Consider the following 21,356-nt stretch of genomic DNA (forward strand, 5'->3'; position numbering starts at 1 on the left):
TGTTTAGACTATATGTTATTCCTGTTATAAATTTTATTGGAATAAAATTTAAATGATGAAATTATATTCGTTGTCTTTTAGCCCTGTATAGCCGCTGTTTAAAATTTTTGCTTCCGATTAAATGGGGAAAATTTCGAGATTGAACTTCTATTCAAGGCTTTTTGGTATTACATTGTGCCCTTTTGTTCTGAATGGGTCCTTAAATTGCATGTGGCTAGTTGTAAGCAGCCACAGCCACAATGCATCTGACTACTGCAACGTTATATGCCCTTTGTAATCTTGTTAGAACGAAAAATTTTGGTAGCGTGTTATATTTCGACAGACCATAATAAAAGATTGGGAAGGCGATATTTAGTTGGGGCAGTAACTTAAACAGCAAATCTACTATGATATTAATTTTAAAAAAAAAAACCTTTCCGAAAAATAATTTTTTAAAATAAATGTAAAGGCCTTTTCAAAATTATTATAAGAATATAAAATTACTTGTTACATTTAAATCTCCAAGCGACCAGAAATTACATTTAAATAATGAATTAAACTTGAAACGAATAGAAATTAAATAGAGAATCAGAGCAAAAACACACAATAATTAATTATATAAACGAATAAATAGATCTTAAAGCGAGTAATGCTTAGATTGATAATGAATATCAAGCTTAAAACGAAAAAAAATATTTTCCTATTGAAGTATAAATGAAACTTAAAACGAACAAAAATTAAATAAACAATCAGTGCAAACAAAAATGCAATAGATGTTAATGTAAATAAATAAATAAATATAGAACCAAACGAAACTTAAATGGAATACGCAAATCAATCTTGAAACAAATAAATATCACCGCGAACAAGAGATTGGGTATGACCACTTTCTGTCACTGTAAAAGCCCAAAACCTACTGCGTCATTGGCGCTTTACTGGAAACCAATTTTACGACAAATGTTTTCTTTTGTACTTAATTTTGAAAATAAACAATAAAACTATAGTAACATTTTGAACTGATGAGCTTTAAGCAAATAATATCATTATACATCAAATATTCAGTTCAATTTATTAGCTCTTTTTAAAGTTGTTAAAGACGAATATAGTTTCCCTACAAACAAGTGTTTGTATACTGCCTCCTTTCCTAATTGTAAATAAAAACCAAAAGCCTACTGCGTCATTGGCGCTTAACTGAAAATTGATTATTGTACAGATATTTTCTGTTCCAGTTCTTACAGTATTGAAAATAAAAATACAATTACAGTGAAATAAATTCTTGAACTGATGGATCTTTCAACAATTAATATCATTGTACATAAAATATTCAATTTGATGTTGTTTATACTTTCCAAGACTGTTCAAGACGCATATAGTTTTCCGTAAAGTGCCAATGATGCAGTAGGTTTTAGAATTTTACAGTGAGAGAAGGAGGTCATACCCAAGCTCTTGTTTGTGGTGAGTTTTATTTGTTTAAAGCTTGATATGCATTTTCAATTTAAGTTTCACTCGTTTAAAGTTTTATTTATTAATTTACATGAATATGTATTGTATGTTTGTTTGCATGTATTTTTTATTTAAGTTCTGTTCGTTTTAAGTTTCATTTATACTTCAATAGGAAAATGTTTTTTCGTTTTAAGCTTGATATTCATATTCAATCTAAGCATTACTCGCTTTAAGATCTATTTATTCATTTATATTATTACTTGTTCTTTGTTTTTGCTATGATTGTTTATTTAATTTCTGTTTGGTTTGGGTTTCATTTATTCTTTAATAGTAATTTCTGGTCGTTTTGATTTTGAATTTTAAAAGGTATTTGTATCTTCTGAGCTTAAGTTTAAAATGGCCTTTACTTTTATTTGAAAGACTTATTTTTCGGAAAGTTTTTTTTTCTTAATTTTTGTTAGTTTTTGATTTCAAAAAATTTAAGTTTTAAAAAATTCCTTATTTCAAAATCAAACTTAAAAAAAAAAAATCAAATATTCATCAAAGTATCAAAACTGATATCAAAGTAACAATATCAAAGTGAAAAAATCGGTTTGTGTCAACCTCGGAGTTTTCATTATCTGATGTTTTTCATTTTGTTATCTAACTATTTTTAACAAAATTGCTATCTCAAAATTTTTATCGGATGGGTTTGTGGAAAAAGGGCGTGGGGGGACTAGATTAAGCTTCGGTCTCTTTTGACTCTTTAAAAGTTAACTAGAACCTTCTATTTTCAATCAAATGAGCCCTCTCTGAAGTTTATACGATTATCCCTTCTATAAGAACCATATATATCCCCAGAATATAACGTACAACGCCTATCCCTGGGCCCTGGGAGGTTGTGTCGACCCTGGAATTTTAATATCTGATGGTTGAACTATTTTTAATAAAATGGTCACTTAAAATTTTTATCGGATGGGTTTATCCATCCGATACACCCAAAGGCGTTGAGGACGGGAGGGGCTGGTTGCCCTCTGATCTTTTTCACTCTGAGAAAATAAACTACAACTTTTAATTTCCATTCAAATGAACCCTCTCTGACGTTTTTACGAGCATACCTTCCATAAGAACCATATATGCCCCCAGAGCAATATTTACAATGCCTGCCCCGGCCCTGGGGGGGGGGGGGCTGTCGACACAGGAGTTTTGTTATATGATCTTTGAACAATTTTTAACAAAATGGCTACCTCAAATTTTTTTATCAAATATATTTGGGGAAAAAGGGCTTGGGGGGCCAGTTGTCGTCTGATCACTTTTGGCTCTTAAAAAGGGCACTAGAACTCTCGATTTCCAATCGAATGAACCCCCTTTGAAGTTTATACGACGACCCCTTCTATATGAAGTGCCTCTGGGAAAAAAATAAATGGAGTGTTGGGGGAGGCTAGCTGCCCTCCAATCACTTTTGACTTTTAAAAACTGAATTACAACTTTCAATTTCAAATCAAATGAGCCCTCTAGGAATTTTAAACGAGCATCCCTTCCATAACAACCATATATGCCCCCAGGACATAACTTACAACGCCTACCCGTGGGCCCTGGGGGGCTGTGTCGACACAGGAGTTTTTTGTTATCAGAACTTTGAACTATTTTTAACAAAATGTCTATCTCAAAATTTTTATCTTATGCATTTAGGGCGTCGAGGAGATTGAGGGGGGGTGCTAGTTGCCCTCCGATCTCTTCTGACTCATAAAAAGTGAACAAGAACTTTCAATTTCAAATCAAATGAGCCCTCTCCGAAGTTTATACGAGCATCCCTTCCATAAGAACTATATATGCCCCTAGAGCATTACTCATAACGCCTGTCTTCGGGCCCTGGCGGGTTCCATCGACACAGGAATTTTTCTTATCTGACCTTTGAACTATTTTTAATGAAATGGCTATTATAAATTTTTTATCGGATGGGCTTTGGGAAAAAAGGGTGTGGGGGGGGGGGAAGGGCTAGTTACTCTCGGATATCTTTTGACTCTTAAAAAGTTAACTAGAACTTTCAAGTTCCAATCAAATAAGCCCTCTTTGAAGTTTATACGAGCATCCCTTTCATAAGAACCATACATGCTCTTAGGGCATAACTTAGAACGCCTTCCTCTGTGCCCTGGGGGGTTCTATTAAAACCGGGTTTTTTCTTATATGACCTTTGAACTATTTTTAACAAAATGTCAATCTCAAAATTTTCATCAGAGGGGTTTTGAAAAAGAAGGCTTGGGGGGGCTAGATGCCCTCGGATCTCTTTTGACTATTGAAAAGTGAGCTCGAAAGTTAAATATCCAATCAAATGAACTCTTTATGAAGTTTATACGAGCATCCCTTTCATACAAACAATATATGCCCCAGGGCATAATTTAAACGCCTGCCTTCGGGCCCTGGGAGGTTGTGACGACACCTGAGTTTTTGTTATTGGCTTTTGAGAAATTTTTAACTTGATGGCTATCTCAAATTTTTATTGGATGCATTTGGGGAAAAAGCGGCTTCGGGGGGGGGGGGCTAGTTGCCCTCCCATCTCTTTTGACTCTAAAAAACTTAACTAGAACTTTCAATTTCCAATCAAATAAGCCATCTCTGAATTTTTTACGAGCATCCCTTCAATAAGAACCATATATTCCCCCAGGCCATAACTTACAACACCTGCCCTCGGACCCTGGGAGGCAGTTTTGACCCCTGATTTTTCGTTATATGGTCTGACCTATTTAAAAAAAAGGCTATCTTAAAGTTCTTATCGGATGGGTTTGAGGAAACAAGTGCGTGGAGGGGGGGATAGGTGCCCTCCAATCTCTTTTGACTCTTACAAAGTCAACTAGAACTTTCAATTTACAATCAAATGATCCCTCTTTGAAGTTAGTACGAGCATCCCTTCCATAAGACCCATATATGCCCCCAGGGTATAACTTACAACGTCGGGCCCTGGTGGGTTGTGTCGACACCGGAATTTTTGTTATATGATCTTTGAACTATTTTTAACAAAATAGCTTTCTTAAAATTTTTCTTGGATGCATTTGGGAAAAAAGAGTTGGGCGGGGGGGGGTGGAGGAGCTGGTTACCCTCCAATATCTCTTGACGCTTAAAAAATGAACTAGAACTTTCAATTTCCGATCAAATGAGCCCTCTCTGAAGTTTATACGAGCATCCCTTTCCATAAGAACCATATATGACCCCAGGGCATAACTTATAACCCTTGCCCCTGAAGACTGTGGGGGACTGACCTGCTCAAACATATAATTTCCAGAACTTTCAACTACGTTTAACAAAATGGCTATATCAAAATTTTGATTGGATTTGTTTGGGGAAATGGTGGGCGTGGAAGGGGTGTCAGTTGGCTTAGAATCATTTTCGACTATTAAAAAGGGAACTAGCCATTTAGATTTCCAATCGAATAAGCCCTTTCTGAAGTTTCTACGACAACGTAGTCTATACAAAACCTTATATGCCCCCAGGGCATAATTTACAACCCTTGCCCTGAGGGCTGTGGGGGAGTTGTCATCCTCAAAGATCTAATTTCCAGACCTTAAAAATACATTTAATTATATAGCGGACTGAAAACTTTTATTCAATCTGTTTGGGGAAAAAGGTGGCCGTGAGAGGAGGGTTACTTGTCCTCTAAACACTTTCGACTATTGAAAAGAGCACTAACCCTTTGAATTTCCAATCGAATGAGCCTTTTTTGAAGTTTATACGACAATGCCTTCTATAAAAAACCTTGTATGCCCCCAGGGTATAACTTAAAACCCTTACCTTGAGGGTTCTGGGGGAGTGTCCTCCTCAAAAACATATTTTCTATCTGAAAATCAACTACGCTGAACAAAATGACTATCTCAGAATGTTGATTGGATGTGTTTGGGGGAATGATGGGCGTGGGGGGGCCTAGTTGCCCTCCAATCACGTTTGACTATTAAAAAGGGCACTAGCCCTTTTTCCAATCGAATGAGCCTTTTTTGAAGTTTCTACGACAACGTCTTCTATAAAAACCTTATATGCCCCCACGGCATAACTTAAAACCCTTGCCCGGAGGGTTGTAGGGGAGTTTCCTCCTCAAAAACATATTTTCTACCTGGAAATCAACTATGCTGAACAAAGTGACTATCTCAAAATTTTGATTGGATGTGTTTGGGGGAATGATGGGGATGGGGGGGATGGCTAGTTTCCCTCCAATTACTTTTGACTATTAAAAAGGGCACTAGCCCTTTGAATTTCCAATCGAATGAGCCTTTTTTGAAGTTTCTACGACAACACCTTCTATAAAACCGTATATGCCCCCAGGGCATAACTTAAAACCCTGGCCCGGAGGGTTGTGGGGGAGTGTCCTCCACAAAAAGATATTTTCTATTGAGAAGTCAACTACGATGAACAAAATGGCTATCTCAAAACTTTGATTGGATGTGTTTGGGGGAATGATGGGTGTGGGGGGCCAGTTGCCCTCCAATCACTTTCTACCATTAAAAAGGGCACTAGAATCCTCGATTTCCGATTGAATGAGCCCCCTTTGAAGTTTCTACGACGACCCCTTCCGTATGAAATGCCTCTGGGAGAAAAAAAAAATAATAATAAAACATTGGAGCCGTATGGCCTTTACCATAGGAACGCAATAGCGTTGCCTCTGACATCCTAGAGCTGACAGGAGTAATTTTTCTGTAGTTTTTTTTTCTTACTGATGAATTATAAATTGAAAAAAAAATGTTAACCCAAATGATTTGTATGAAAAATGTACTAACTTGTCAGTTAAGTGGTAAAATCTTTTTGGCAATAAAACCATATTCTTCGTAATCTAAGTAGCGCTAAAAAGTATGCACTCAAGAAAAATCATAAAGAATTGTAAGGAGACTCCTAAGTTTGAGGACGTTTAAAGTAACCAGTCTCTCTCATGTACCATTTCTGCTACCCCCTCCCCTAGAACACCCTATGATATTGGATTAAAATTTTGAGATACTCATTTTCTTCAGAAACATTGAGAGATCTAATAAGTACACCTCCAGGGTCCAGTTTTATTCTGACCGCTCAAGTAAAATCAGAGGCAACGCTGTAACGTTCGGCTCTAATGTTTTATTAAATAAAAAAACTAGTTTTTTTAACAGAAAGAAAGAAGCTGCATTAAACCATAAAACGAATATATGTTAGTCCGTACGCTACATGCGCTTTCACCTCCTCAATATCCTACTCTGTATGCTAAAGTTTTTTGTTTTTTTAAAAAATAAATTTGTGTGACAAATTCAAACATTAGCGTAAAGAGCGAGGTATTGAGGAGGGGACAGCCCCTTTCATATACGGAATAATTTCTGTTCGTTTTAAGTTTTAATGTCGCTCCTTACTTTCAGTTAAAAAAACTTGTTTTTTTTATATTTAATTTCTGAACGTTTTTGAACTAATGCAGGTTTTGAATTTAGCTCACCGTACATGAATAATTAAAACGAAATTTGCATATTAATTTTTTTTTTTGGCTAAATGGCTTTCTCGAAATTTTGTTCTGACGTAACTTACGTAACGAACTTCTATATTCGCATGTTTTATTGCGTATATTAGGGAGTTTGCTCCCTATTCGATACCTTGCTCTTTACGCTAAAATTCGAATTTTGTCCGAATCACAAACCCCTGACTCACAAAGGCCGGTTAATTAGATTAGATAGCTTTTTTGAAACTACTAAAAAAAAACTTTAGCCAAAAGGGAGAGGTATTGACAAGGGGGCGAACCCCCTCATACATGTAATAATTTCTGTTTTAAGTTTTAATGTTGCTCCTTACTTTCAGTTGAAAAAACTAGTTTTCTTTATTTAATTTCTGATCGTTTTTTAAGTAATGCTGGGAAATCTGGCGCCCCCTTCATAGAATTGTCCCTTCCCCCAAGGAAACATCCAAGGAAGGATCCTCCCCCGTAAACCCCTCCTCCAACACCCCCCCCCCATAAGAAAAAAAATTCCTCCTTATACGTCTTTGTGATTCCCAAAAATTAATGACAGGTGTAAACCAATGGCTAGGCCCATGGCTTGCGGCCCTTCCTCCGGGAACTGTGGGGGAGTGATTCATTCTCAAAAATAAATTAATCCGGTGTGTTACTGTGTTAAAAAGAGGGGCCACCTCCAAATTTCGAATGGGTGACTTTGGGAAAAACCGACCGTGGGAGGGGGCCCTCCAATTTTTTTGGTCACTTAAAAAGGGCACTAGAACCTTTAATTTCCCTTCAAATGAGCCCTCTTACGATGTTCTAGGACTAATGGATCGATACGATCACCCCTGGGGAAATAAAAAAAAAAAAAAAAAAAAATAAACACCCATGCGTGATCTTTCTTCTGACAAAAAATACAAAATTCCACATCTTTGCAGATAGGAGCTTGAAACTTCCGTAGTAGTATTTTCTGATACGCTGAATGCGATGGTGTGATTTTCATTAAATTTCTATGACTTTTCGGGGGTATTTTCCCCTTTTTTCGAAAATAAGGTAAATTTTCTCAGGCGCGTAGCTTTTGATGGTACACGCCTCATATTCCGGTTTTTAGAGTTTCGGTTACTATTGAGCCGGGTTGCTCCTTACTTACAGTTACTTACATTTTTTTTTTTTTTTCCAGAGGCACTTCATATGGAAGGGGTCGTCGTAGAAACTTCAAAGGGGGCTCATTTGATTGGAAATCGAGAGTTCTAGTGCCCTTTTTAATAGTCGAAAGTGATTGGAGGGCTACTAATCCCCCCCCCCCAAATCTAACATTCCCCCAAACACATCCAATCAAAATTTTGAGATAGCAATTTTGTTCGGCGTAGTTAATTTCCAGATAGAAAATATGTTTTTGAGGAGGACACTCACCCACAACCCTCAGGGCAAGGGTAGTTGTGCCCTGGGGGAATATAAGGTTTTTACAGAAGGCGTTGTCGTAGAAACTTCAAAAAAGGCTCATTCGATTGGAAATTCAAAGGAATTGTGCCCTTTTTAATCGTCGAAAGGGATTTGAGGGCAACTAGCCCCCCCCCCCCCCCCCGCCCATCATTCCCCCAAACACATCCAATGAAAATTTTGAGATAGCCATTTTATTAAACGTAGTTTTAAGTTCTGGAAATTAGGTCTTTGGGGACGAAAACTCCCTCACAGCCCTCAGGGCAAGGGTCGTAAGTTATACCCTGGGGACATATAAGGTTTTGTATAGACAACGTTGTCGTAGAAACTTCAGAAGGGCTCATTCGATTGGAAATTTAAATGGCTAGTTCCCTTTTTAATAGTCGAAAGTGATTCTAAGGCAAATGACACTCCTTCCACGGCCACCATTCCCCAAACACATCCAATCAAAATTTTGTTATAGCCATTTTGTTCAACGTAGTTGAAAGTTGTGGAAATTATACGTTTGAGCAGGACAATACCCCTACAGTCTTCAGGGGCAAGAGTTATAAGTTAGGCCCTGGGGGCATATATGGTTCTTATTGAAGGACTGATCTTATAAAATTCAGAGAGGCCTGATTTGATTGGAAATTGAAAGTTCTAGTTCACTTTTTAAGAGTCAAAAGAGATTAGAGGGCACCTAGCCCCCCCCACGCCTTTTTTTCCTCAAACCCATCCGATCAGAACTTTGAGATAGCTTTTTTAAATAGTTCAAAGACCATATAACAAAATTCCGGTGTCGACAAAACGCTCCAGGGCCCGGGGGTAGGTGTTGTTAGTTATGCCCTGGGGGAATATATGGTTCTTATTGAAGGGATGCTCGTAAAAAATTCAGAGATGGCTCTTATGATTAGAAATTAAAAGTTCTAGTTCAATTTTTTAGAGTCAAAATAGATCGGAGGGCAACTAGCCCCCCCCCCCCATGTCCCTTTTTCCCAAATTCTTTCAATAAAAATTTTCAAATAGCCATTAAGTTAAAAATTGCTCAAAAGTCAGATAACAAAAACTCAGGTGTCGTCACAACCCCCCAAGGCCCGGGGGCAGGCTTTGTAAGTTATGCCCTGGGGCATATATTGTTTGTATAAAAGGGATGCTCGTATAAACTTCAGAGAGTGCTCATTTGATTGGATATTGAAAGTTGTAGCTCACTTTTTAATAGTCCAAAGAGATCCGAGGGCACCTAGCCCCCCCCCCCACGCCTTCTTTTTCAAAACCCATCTGATGAAAATTTTTAGATATACATTGTGTTAAAAATAGTTCAAAGGTCGGATAAGAAAAAAACTGGTGTCAATAGAACCCCCCAGGACACAGGGCAAGGCGTTCTAAGTTATGCCCTAAGGGCATGTATGGTTTTTGCGAAAGGGATGCTCGTACAAACTTCATAGAGGGCTCATTTGATTGGAAATTGAAAGTTCTAGTTCACTTTTTAAGAGTCACGAGAGTTAAACTAGCCCCCCCCCCACAATCTTTTTCCCAAAACCCGTCTGCTACAAGTTTTGAGATGGCCCGTGTTTTGGAATTTGTTCAAAAATTAGATAACAGAAACGCCCCCCAGAGCCTAGTGGATAGGCGTAAGTGTTATCCTGGGAGCGTATATGGTTCTTATGAAAGGGATGCTTGTATAAACTTCAGAGGGGGCTCATTTGATTGGAAATTGAAAGTTTTAGTTCAATTCTTAAGAGTCAAAAGATATCCGGGGGCAACTAGCCCCCCCCCCCACACACACACCCTTTTTTCCCCAAGCCCACCCGATAAAATTTTTATAATAGTCATTTCTTTAAAAATAGTTCAAAGGCCAGATAAGAAAAATTCCTGTGCCGACGGAACCCGCCAGGGCCCGAAGGCAGGCGTTATGAGTAATGCTCTAGGGGCATATATGCATATATAGTTTTTATGGAAGGGATGCTCGTATAAACTTCGGAGAGGTCTCAGTTGATTGGAAATTGAAAGTTTTTGTTGAACTTTTAAGAGTCAAAAGAGATCGTAGGGTTAGTAGCCCCCCCCCTCCACGCCCTAAAAGCATCAGATAAAATTTTTAAGATAGATATTTTTTTTAAAATAGTTCAAAATTCTTATAACAAAAAACTCCGGTGTCAACACAGCCCCCCAGGGTCCGGGGGTAGGCGTTGTAAGTTATGCCCTAGGGGTATATATGGTTGTTATGGAAGGGATGCTAGTATAAACTTCCTAGAGGGCTCATTTGATTGGAAATTGAAAGTTGTAATGCACTTTTTAAGAGTCAAAAGTGATTGGAGGGCAGCTAGCCTCCCCCCACGCTCCATTTTTTTTCCAGAGGCACTTCATCTAGAAGGGGTCGTTGTATAAACTCATTCGGCTCATTCGATTGGTAATGGAGTTCTAGGCCCCTTTTTAAGAGTCAAAAGTGATCAGAGGGCAACTGACCCCACCAAGCCCTTTTCCCCAAATACATCTGATAAAAAATGCGAGGCAACCATTTTGTTAAAAATAGTTCAAAGATCATATAACAAAAACTGCTTTACGTGTGGTCATTTCGTTAAAAATAGTTCAAAGGTCAGATAAGAAAAACCCCTGTGTCGACACAACCCCCCCTCCCCCAGGGCCGGGGCAGGCGTTATAAGTATTGCTCTGGGAGCATATATGGTTTTTATGGAAGGTGTGCTCGTATAAACTTCAGAGAGGGTTCATTTGAATGAAAATTAAAAGTTGTAGTTCTTTTCTCAGAGTGAAAAAAGATCGGAGGGCAGCAAGCCCCTCTCTCCCTCCACGCCTTTGGGTGTATCGGATGGATAAACCTATCCGATAAAAATTTCAGGTGACCATTTTGTTAAAAATAGTTCAACCATCAGATATTAAAACCCGAGGGTCAACACAAGCCCCCAGGGTCTAGGAATTTGTTCTGTAAGTTTCACTCTGGCGAAATATATGGTTCTTGTGTAAGGGATACTTGTATACACAGAGATGGCTCATTTCATTGAAAGTAGAAAGTTTTATTTCACTTTTAAAAAGTCAAAAGAGACCGAAGCTTAATTTAGTCCCCCCACGCCCTTTTTCCCCAAACCCATCCGATAAAAATTTCGAGATAGCAATTCTGTTAAAAAATAGTTCATACATCAGATAATAAAAACTCCGCGGTTTACACAAACCAATTTTTCACTTTGATATTGTTACTTTGATATCAGTTTTGATACTTTGATTAATATTTGATTTTTTTTTAAGTTTGATTTTAAAATAAGGAATTTTTAAAAACTTTAAATTTTTTGCAATCAAAAACGAACAAAAATTTATTTAAAAAAAAACTTTCCGAAAAATTAGTTTTTCAAAGAAAAGTAAAGGCAATTTCAAAATTAAGCTCAGAATATAGAAATACATTTTGAAACTCGAACTTAAAACGACCAGAAATTAATATTAAAGAATAAATGAAACCCAAAACGAACAGAAATTAAATAGACAATTATAGAAAAAATATACAAGAAGTAATAATATAAATGAATAAATAGATCTTAAAGCCAGTAATGCTTAGATTGAATATGAAAATCAAGCTTAAAACAAAAAAAAATATTTTCCTATTGAAGTATAAATGAAACTTAAAACGAACAGAAATTAAATAAACAATCAATGCAAACAAGCGTACAATAGATATTAATTTAAATTGATAAATAAATGTTAAAACGAGCGAAACTTAAATTGAATATGCGAATCAAGCTTTTTACTGAAAACTATATGCGTCTTGAACAGTCTTGAACAGTATAAACAACATCAAATTGAATATTTGATGTATAATGATATTAATTATTGAAAGATCCATCAGTCCAAGAATTTATTTCACTGTAATTTTATTTTTATTTTCAATGCTGTAAGAACTGGAAAAGAAAATATTTGTTATATAATCCGTTTTCAGTTAAGCACCAATGACACAGTAGGCTTTTGGTTTTTATTTACAGTTAGGAAAAGAGGCAGTATCCAAACACTTGTTTGTAGTGAAACTATATTCGTCATTAAGAACTTTAAAAAGAGCTAATAAATTAAACTAAATATTTGATGTATAATGATATTAATTGCTGAAAGCTCATCAGTTCAAAATGTTACTATAATTTTAATGTTTTTTTTTCAATATTAAGTACAAAAGAAAATATTTGTCATAAAATTGGTTTTCAGTAAAGCGCCGATGACGCAGTAGGTTTTAGACTTTTACAGTGAGAGAAAGAGGTTATACCCATACTCTTGTTTGTGGTGATTTTCGTTCGTTTCAAGCTTGATTTGCATATTCAGTTTAAGTTTCACTCGTTTTAAGATTTATTTATTATTTTACATTAATATCTATTGTACGCTTGTTTGCATTGATTGTTTGTTTAATTTCTGTTCGTTTTAAGCTTCCTTTATACTTCAGTAAAAAAAAAAATTTTTTTCATTTTAAGCTTGATTTTCATATCAATTTAAGCATTTCTCGCTTTAAGATCTATTTATTCATTTATATTATTACTTGTTGTATGTTTTTGCTATGATTGTTTATTTAATTTCTGTTCGTTTTGGGTTTCATTTATTCTTTAATTGTAATTTCTTGTCGTTTTGAGTTTGAATTTTAAAAGGTATTTGTATCTGCTAAGCTTAAGTTTAAAATGGCCTTTACTTTTCTTTGAAAAATTTATTTTTTGGAGTTTTTTTTAATTAATAACTTATAAGGAAGAAAAATAACGATCAGCATCGTTCGATTTCGGGTGCTAATCTTTTTGGAAACCTCCATTAGTACAGGAATAATAAGGTTTGACCAGGAACAAATTGATAAAGTAATGCTTTCTTCAACATCCAGACCAGAAAAAATCGCTGAACAACATATCCACAATCTCCATCTCTAACTCGTTGCGAAATTTGTTTTTTTTTGCCGTTTTTGTATTTTAATTTTTATTTTTTTTGGAAAAAATGAAATATCACGAAACTGGTGTTTGATGTGTCTTTCTGTATCAGATTTAAAAGCTGAAACGATATCTGATGTTAGTTTCTCCAAATATAAAAAATAAATCAGAAATACTCGAAAAAAAATAAACAAATTTTAACGTTTTAGGTAAAAAAAAACAAGCGTTCGATAGAAGTTTCTAGATCAGTTTTGAATCGACAAACTAGGCTTTCTGAGATTCTTCAAGATCTTCTTAATACCCATCCTCCCCACCCTTCCTCCAAAACCTTGCTCTTCGTAGACATTTGAGATCAAACTCCATTCACCTTCATCACCATAAAAAAAGACGTGGTAAAAACTGTTTGTAAGAAAATGGAAGAAAATTATACATCTCATTCATCAAAGAAACAAAAATCACAGGAAAAGTTAAATCACAGGCTTAAAGCTAATCCTCAGGAAATTCATCTTCTTGACACTTCGCGTTGTTGCACGAAATTCCACTGCAAACTCGACAAGCTATGGTGCATTCCAGGCCATTTTCTTGCAGGAGCATCTCTCACTGTCGCAACCATCAGCTCGGCAAGGACACTTCACTGTCTTTCGAAGATGAGGAGGAGCAGCGGGGAGAACCGTCATTTTTGGCTCAAAAACTTCGTTGCCTTGAAGATTCCATCCCCAGCTTAGGGGGTCAACCGTGTTCCCTAGCCAAATTTGAACCTAGCTGTAGACTCGGAACGAATGATACTTTGCTGCCATCATAGTAGGAGGCAGCTCTTGTGGGTGTACGAATGAGGTGGCAGTATTGACTTTCCTCTGGAAAATTGGTTTCTGTCAGTGTCAAGACTTGGCAGAGCCTGGTAGTTGTAGAGTATCAGCAAAGCTTTCTCTCCAGCCGCAGCTATCTCATCATGAGATGCAGATTTTTTGGTAAACAGGGTACCGGCGTCTCTTAAACTCGAGCTGGATAACAATAGCTGAAGAGCTTTTCCTTTGCTGATGCCATAAAGCTGCAATGTTGTGTCGCAACCCAGTATGGCGTGACAGAACGGCGTCAGCTGGCAAACTTCTGATCCTAGCTTATCTTTTATCTGACAAACATCCCAAGCTGAGCACTCATTCCGAATTTCACTTCCGGCGAGAAGTAAACTCGATTTGAACTCGTATCTACATGACAGATGAAGAGGACGAGAAAATCCGTGTCATCAGCAACCACAATGGTGTCGCTATGAAGTGCAGTTTCCGTACCCTTATTTGTTATGTCTAGATCAGCATCTCGTTCAGAGAGGTATACATCGCAACCGCTGGCTACTAGAGCGTAGATTCTGAAGATTGCAAGAATATTCAGAAAACGTGATTTGCTCTCCTTGCATGAAAGAAACTCCTCTTTCTTCATGCAAAGATTCATGTCTTCGGTAAATAACACTTCGCGGCCGACAAACTCAGCTCGACGCAAATCGGTTGCATCTTTGATTGACGGACCGCCGTCGTATGCGTCGAAGACAACAACTGCACGGGGATCCTTTTTTCAACGTAATGAATGTACGAAGACGTGATAGCCTTTTATGTGGAAGCGACCTTCCACGGGATCCGATGGAGAAGGGCGCCCTCGTCTGAGACGAAGCTGGTAATTCCCACCAGTATTGGGGACTGAGCATCAAACCCATTTTTGCTAGCTTTTGCTAGCTTTTGCTAGCTTGGGCTTGTTGGCCTTTCGCATGAATCCGTTTCTTTCGAAAAGAGCAGGAGGAATGGTACAGAGCTCAAACTTGAAATAACCTTCCTTGTGACTAGACCTCTGGGTAACGATAATAAACCTCTGAAAAAGTAGCGCCGGGTCGATGTGCGCCACCTCAGAAGAGCCCGACTTTTTTATGGTCATCAGAGTCACTTGGTCTTTCTTTTTAAAGACTTGTTTCTTCAAGGTAATTTCTGACATCTTGTCTAAGATTTTCTTCCCAGCAGATTCGGCTTCGTGAACATTCTCGCCAGGAGATGAAATTACTCCATTTGCAACGTTTCTGAGTTGTACATTGCCTTTGAATGGGTATAAAACTTCGAAGAAATCTACCAACTTTTCGATATCTTCACAGTCACGGGTTTGTCTTTTCAGTCTCAAGTCACGATGCTGCTCGCTTGTAGAGTAGCCGATATTCGTCAGGTTCTGCATCAACAGGTTGACCTCAAGACACACAGGCCTCGATAGAACCCCAATCGCTCTCTGTTCTTCAGTCATGCCACCACAACCAGTGAGTCCTTCCGATGCCTTTAGGCTTCGCATGTACTCTTGTTGAATAATTAAGTCTGCTGAGAGGCCAGCCCAGCGCCAATCTGACCTTATAATCGTGTGTCCTTACTCACTGAACATCTGAAACATTTTTGGGTGACGACTGGGAAGTTTAGTCATCTCTTGGATGTACAACCAGACAGATTTCACTTAAAGGTTGTACCCAGATGCGGCTAGGTAGGGAAGTATTTCTGCTGGAACCTACAAATGCAAGTCCCATAGGCCTAGTCTCTCGGCACGAATAAACTCGATAAGCTTTTCAACCATGTCAAGGTACTGCAGCCAGAGCTTTGATGTTCGGTGATCTCGTAGGTCTTCAATCTTCGGTTTGATAGTACTTTCCAGTAGTCCCTAGTCTGGTGCTTCGTCAAGGTCTCTGGGGGCATTTTTTCCTCAAGGGTGTCGTTGAAGAGTTTCTCGAGCCCGAAAGTATTCAAAGTTCCCGCATCTTGTCCTAAAAGATGAGCATAGAGAGCCGAGTTCACGAGAATATGAGCTCTAATTGCTCTAGAAATTGTTTTCCCAGAGAGTATATGTGGTACCGTTGCCGGTGCGTATACTATTTCCAAGATTTCTTGGAGCCCACTGTCTTGCATCAGGTGCCCTATGCATCCGACGAAGCTCATCATCAAGTGAAAGCCTCCGAGTTTGATGATAACGTTGTCCAACTCATTTGACACGTCGGACTTGATAATCTTCAAAAAAAAACACACAAAAATAAGATATCATGGTTATCACTTAGTTTTTTGCCAAAAATAGCGAAATTTTGCTATTTTTAACTAAAAATGGATTTTTTTTTCATTTTATTTGACGTTTATAAGAAAAAATAACGTCAGAAATGATTTCAGCTCTAAATTCCATGAAAAAATAAAAATTAATGAAACAAAAATACCGAAATAAAGCAAATTTCGCAACGGGTTAGAGATGGAGATTTTGGATATGTTGTTCAGCGCTTTTTTCTGGTCCGGATTGTGAAGAAACAATTACTTTATCAATTTGTTCCTGGTTCGGGTATTTCTTTTTTTTTTTTCGTATTATTGCTGTACTACATGCAGAACGAATTGAGACAGTTCAAGGCGTAAAAAAACGTACTCATTATTTGCTCTTTACTTCTCAAAGTGCTGCTTTCCTCAATTTTTTTTTTATATAATATAAAATTAAAATGAAGTCATATTATTCAGTTGATCTTGTGTTTCTTGACATTTTACCTTTCAGAATCTTTAATAAAAATAGAATTCCTTAAAATGGTATTGGATATAAATTCTACGATAGCAGTTGAATTATACATAATATCCAGGATCGAAACAAAATTGGATATTATTAGCCAAGGGGTTTTTAATAAATAATATTAACCAAGGATCATCATTCACTAGTTACGCTAATATATGTGTAAGGGCTAAGCGTCTATTAACGTATTCACTAAATCTGTTTAATCAGGAATCTACCTATATGATTGGCTGTGTCCATAATTCTAGAGAATACCTGTATGTTTTTGAAAACAAGTACATCAAAGGTATAATATCAGCTAACAAGCCCCCTGGCGCAGTCAGAAAAGCTTGTTGCCACCAAAATCCAAAATACTTCTTAGCCTTAGTTCAATAGGAAACTTGTACCAGGTCATACTACTTATAAGCAGCTGCTGAGACCCTGGTATCGTCAGAAAAAGGGTGTCGAGGGCTAATGTTACTACCCTTATGTTGTTGATATGTGCCAGGAAAAATTTGGGTCCAATAATACCTGAGAAATCCCAGTCTTAGCTAGACACTCACTGGAAGTAAACATATCAAGAAATGCAAAAAAAGTAAGATTTCCTTGAGAGCCGCCAAGAACCTCAAGTAGACAACCAAAACTTCCATGCGATTAGAGTTTTTTCAACAGGCGCTTAAGCCACACTCTATGGAAAGACTTTGAAAAATAAAAAGTCAACGCTCTAATAACGGTCCCGAGATAAAAACTTCCATCCCCCTCCCAGATATCCAGGCATTCAAGTGCCGAGCCCATAGTGTTTACCACTAATGATGTTTACGTAACTGGCATATTTAAATGGTTTAATTAGAATGGCTATCATTGACCTTATCAATGCGAGATAGAATGGTTATCAACTTATATAAGCCAAAAATTGGTAGATCTGCTTTCTGGATTGGAACAGGGATGATGTGGGAGGACTTTTACATCCTTATAGAGAATCCAGAGTAAAGGAAAAGGCTGAAGCATGATTACAAAGGGCTAACTATTTTGGCATTATAGGACATTTTTTGGTATGTTATCTTATTATTTAAACCGGAGTGTTTGGTTAAATCAAGGCCCTATAGAACCCGATAAACTTTTGAAGCAGAGTAGTTGAGGTGGTCGAGACCGATATCTTTTTGATGGTGAAAGGCGGGGACTTTCTTTTCCTGGTCATTGAAACTTGAAAACTCGACGAAGGCCTTAAGGAGAGCCTCAGTCTTTGCCAGACAAACTTGAATTGTTATCCTGTTAGTCTGGACGGAGGGAATGGATGCCCCTTTGATGATGGTATTGTCTCCTTAACTACTCTGTGTCCTCTTTTTCTGAAGCATTTTGGAGCTTGATTGTAAAACTCTTTTGGTATTGTAGCCAGGATTAGCCAGAAAAAAAGCCTTGAAGCTTAAAATGCCTGGAAATCCAGGTCAGTTGCAAAATAGGCCTATGTGATACAGTGAATTGTTATCTCATGAACATTAAATGGGGAAGGGAAGGAGATTCCTCAAGATTTTCACAAGCGTATTTTGACCCCCTCCACTAACAGTTTCACGAATTGACGCCGTTACGGATATAAAGAAAGTTTTTCAATTTCATCCTTCCACTGCTTATGCTCAAAATGTAGTTAATGAAAGCCATTCGGTTCTTATAAATCTTGTTTCAAAATAAATTGTTCCAAAAGTTTCCTTGAATAAAAGCAGAGTAGCAAATATAGCTTTATTTGTGTTTAAAAAATGTGAGATTCAATAATATGTCTCCCATGCCCTATTTTTGTCTATTTTCTTCCCCAGCCACCTTGGATGGAAGGGTTGGTTGGCTAAACTGGAAGGGGGCTCGTTATATGGGAAATAGAAAGTTATAGTGCCTTTTTTAAGAGCTAAAAGTAATTGAAAGAAAATGGGCTCTCCTCCTATGCCCTGAGTTTTTATAGTTTTTAATTGAAACTTTGAGACAGGTATTTCCCTTACAATAGCCAAAATAGTTCCAGCAAGTGAACCACCAGAAGGAACTTGGTCCATACAATACAGCCCAAAGACAAGGGACCCAAATTACATCATTTCTCATAGAAAACATTGGTAGTTCACGCCTTGTTAAAAACAAAATCTTGCAAGAACTTAACATTCGTAGATTATAATTAGTTGCACATTATTCCCATACCCAAAAAAGTGACTGAAGTCCCTAATCGGTGCAAAATGATCTAGGTTCTAACCAGAGGGGTCGTTTGGGGGGAGGTCAAGAGGGGACAGTTTCCCTCCTCCACAATAATTTGTAGAAAAAATATTATATAGCCCATACCCCTTGACTATCCAGATATGGACCCCTCTTGCCCGACCAATAAAATGCTGGAGCTATACCCCTGACTCTAAATCAGTGCAGAAATTAGTTAAGTCATGCCAAAATAAGATGAGACTCTCAATCCAAACCAACCAAACTAAATACCTCTGATGTGAAGTTGCCGCTCGAAACGACTCCAGTCTTAAAGGTGACACCTCGCTAATGACAAAAATATTCCTGGAATAATATTTTGGCATCCATTATATCTTTTCTGCCATACTTCTACAGTTGTTTCAGGGCAAGGGGGCAGACTGTTTTCTAATTTGGGAAAGGGCAATTTATTCAAAAGTTGCTTGTCTTCCAGCAAGGTGTGATAGTTTCCAAAAAGTGAAATCAACAACAACAATAAGCATTATAGTTCTCCTATATATCATAATATTTTATCCTTTTTCCATGTTTTTCTTGGTTGGGAGAGGTGTAGTGTAAAATACTCAACCTGATGCCCCTCGTGTCTTCCCCTCATAAGCACCCTAGGTAAAGATTATCGACGCAACAAGTGCTGTTTCGGAAATCTCTTTAATGACAAACAAATATGCTAAATCTACAAATACATTAATTTTTCTTCATTTTGTGTCTGTAATCTTATTAGCATACGATCGATTGTCGTCATAGAGATTATACATAACTGTCGATAAGAAAGCACATACATTATTTTCGTAGTGCCAAACCGGTAATGGCTTGATTCAGTTACGACATAGATGACTTTAGCAACAAGTTCGTAAGTGCGATAGAAAAAGCTACAAAGCTATAGAAAAATGGAAAAAGAAGGGCTGGTCATGGAAATGAAAAAATTTATTGAGATGGAGGAAAACGGGAAAAAGCCTTTAAATGGCGCTTATAAAAATGTAAGTTGTAGTCTCAGCTTATGCAATGAGTGTTTTCTTATTTGCTTTGGTCAATATATACGAAATCATATTATTGAGTTAAGATTAAAGTGAATACACCATTCGATGCCTTTTTTATGCTGATTACAAATATAATAATCATTTTGATTAGAAATGAATTTCTATCAGAAATGAATTTTAGCCCCTCCCCCCTATATATGCCAATTCAGGGTATATATTTCTACACTTGGGGGGGGGGGCAGGGGCAAATTTTATGTCCAATGAAAATGGGAGGTAAGTTTAAAATTTACCCCCACCCCCTAATGTAGAAACATATATCCAGATTTGGCATATATGGGGGGGGGGGGGTTATGATTATTATATTTGTAATCAGCATAAAAAAAGGCATTGAATGGTATATTCACTTTAGTTGTTACTCAATAATATGATTTGCTAAATATTTACCAGATGATGTTTTGGTTAATAATCACTGCTGGTAAGGGTTTATGGGTTTGCCACATCTGTAGGAAAGATGCTAGCCCAAGAAAGTAAAAGTAGCCTTGGCCTAGTCTTTTAGCCTATCATTAGATGCCTAATTTACACTCTTTCCAGGGTATCATGTTAGCATTCTTGGTAAATTTTTACCAAATCATATTATTGACTTATAAATAAAGTGAATATACCACTTGATGCCTTTTTTTATGCTTTTTCCAAATATAATAATAATTTTGTCAGAAATGAATTTTACCCCCACCCCTATATACCAATTCAGGGTATATATTTGTACATTAGGGGGTGGGGGGTGGGGGTAAAGTTTAGGTAAATATTTACCAAATCATATTATTGAGTAACAGCTAAAGTGAATATACCATTTGATGGATTTTTTTCTGCTGATTATGAATATAATAATAATTTTTATCAGAAATGTATTTTAGCCCCCCCCCCCCCCCTATATATGCCAATTCAGGGTGTATATTTCTACATTAGGGGGGTGGGGTATAAGTTTAAACTTACCTCCCATTTACATCAGAAATAAAATCACTTCATAGTTTTTTTCATGCTCTTACCAAATTAAATAATTGCTTAATGTTATTTTGAAAATAAAATTGCAGAGATTTTCATATATCCTGAAACCCTTCAAAAAAGAGGTCACAACAAAACAAAAAGTACACCATTAGAATCACCATTATTGAAGATCTTAAATAAGAAAATTAAAGCCCCTCTCCCATCTGAACAACAAGGAAAATCACATTTTTGCATTTGTAACATGCAAAAATTAGGTTTTTTTGGAATTCTTTTTAAAAAAAAATTCTGTACTTTTTTCTTTGTTGCAAAGAGGGCACTAAAACTAACACAGGCTAACAGGTCTTTTTAAAAGTTGATTTTTGTATCTAGGCCAATTAGTTTTTAACTGTTTGTTTTTAACTTTACATCATAGTCTAAGAACTATAGACAAGGTAATAAGTTACCTTTTTGGTTCCCATTAAGGGCTCAAAATGGAATTTGTCC

General features: G+C 37.0%; 2 protein-coding genes across 2 annotated transcripts in view; one reads left to right on the plus strand and one right to left on the minus strand.

Annotated features, from left to right (window-relative positions):
* Nucleotides 1–14,850: 14,850 nt before the first annotated feature.
* On the minus strand, nt 14,851–15,459 carry LOC148950557 (uncharacterized). The gene has a single exon (XM_089091898.1). The coding sequence runs from the start codon at nt 15,457–15,459 to the stop codon at nt 14,851–14,853; it is 609 nt and encodes a 202-aa protein (XP_088948024.1).
* A 4,233-nt stretch (nt 15,460–19,692) lies between these two features.
* Nucleotides 19,693–21,356, plus strand: part of lace (serine palmitoyltransferase long chain base subunit) — a 75,169-nt gene continuing 73,505 nt past the window's right edge. Inside the window, exon 1 of the mRNA XM_089092480.1 lies at nt 19,693–19,868. Coding sequence (XP_088948606.1) covers nt 19,779–19,868 — 90 coding nt within the window. The 5' untranslated portion in view covers nt 19,693–19,778. The remainder of the gene's footprint in view (nt 19,869–21,356) is intronic.

This window comes from Artemia sp. Qi Xiang Cuo, chromosome 7 (assembly GCF_049724085.1).
Source record: "Artemia sp. Qi Xiang Cuo chromosome 7, ASM4972408v1, whole genome shotgun sequence".
NCBI lineage: Eukaryota > Metazoa > Arthropoda > Branchiopoda > Anostraca > Artemiidae > Artemia > Artemia sp. Qi Xiang Cuo.

What these genes read in the sequence shown, in the direction of transcription:
- LOC148950557 (XM_089091898.1), bottom strand. Translation starts at nt 15,459, where the DNA reads ATGCGAAGCCTAAAGGCATCGGAAGGACTCACTGGTTGTGGTGGCATG.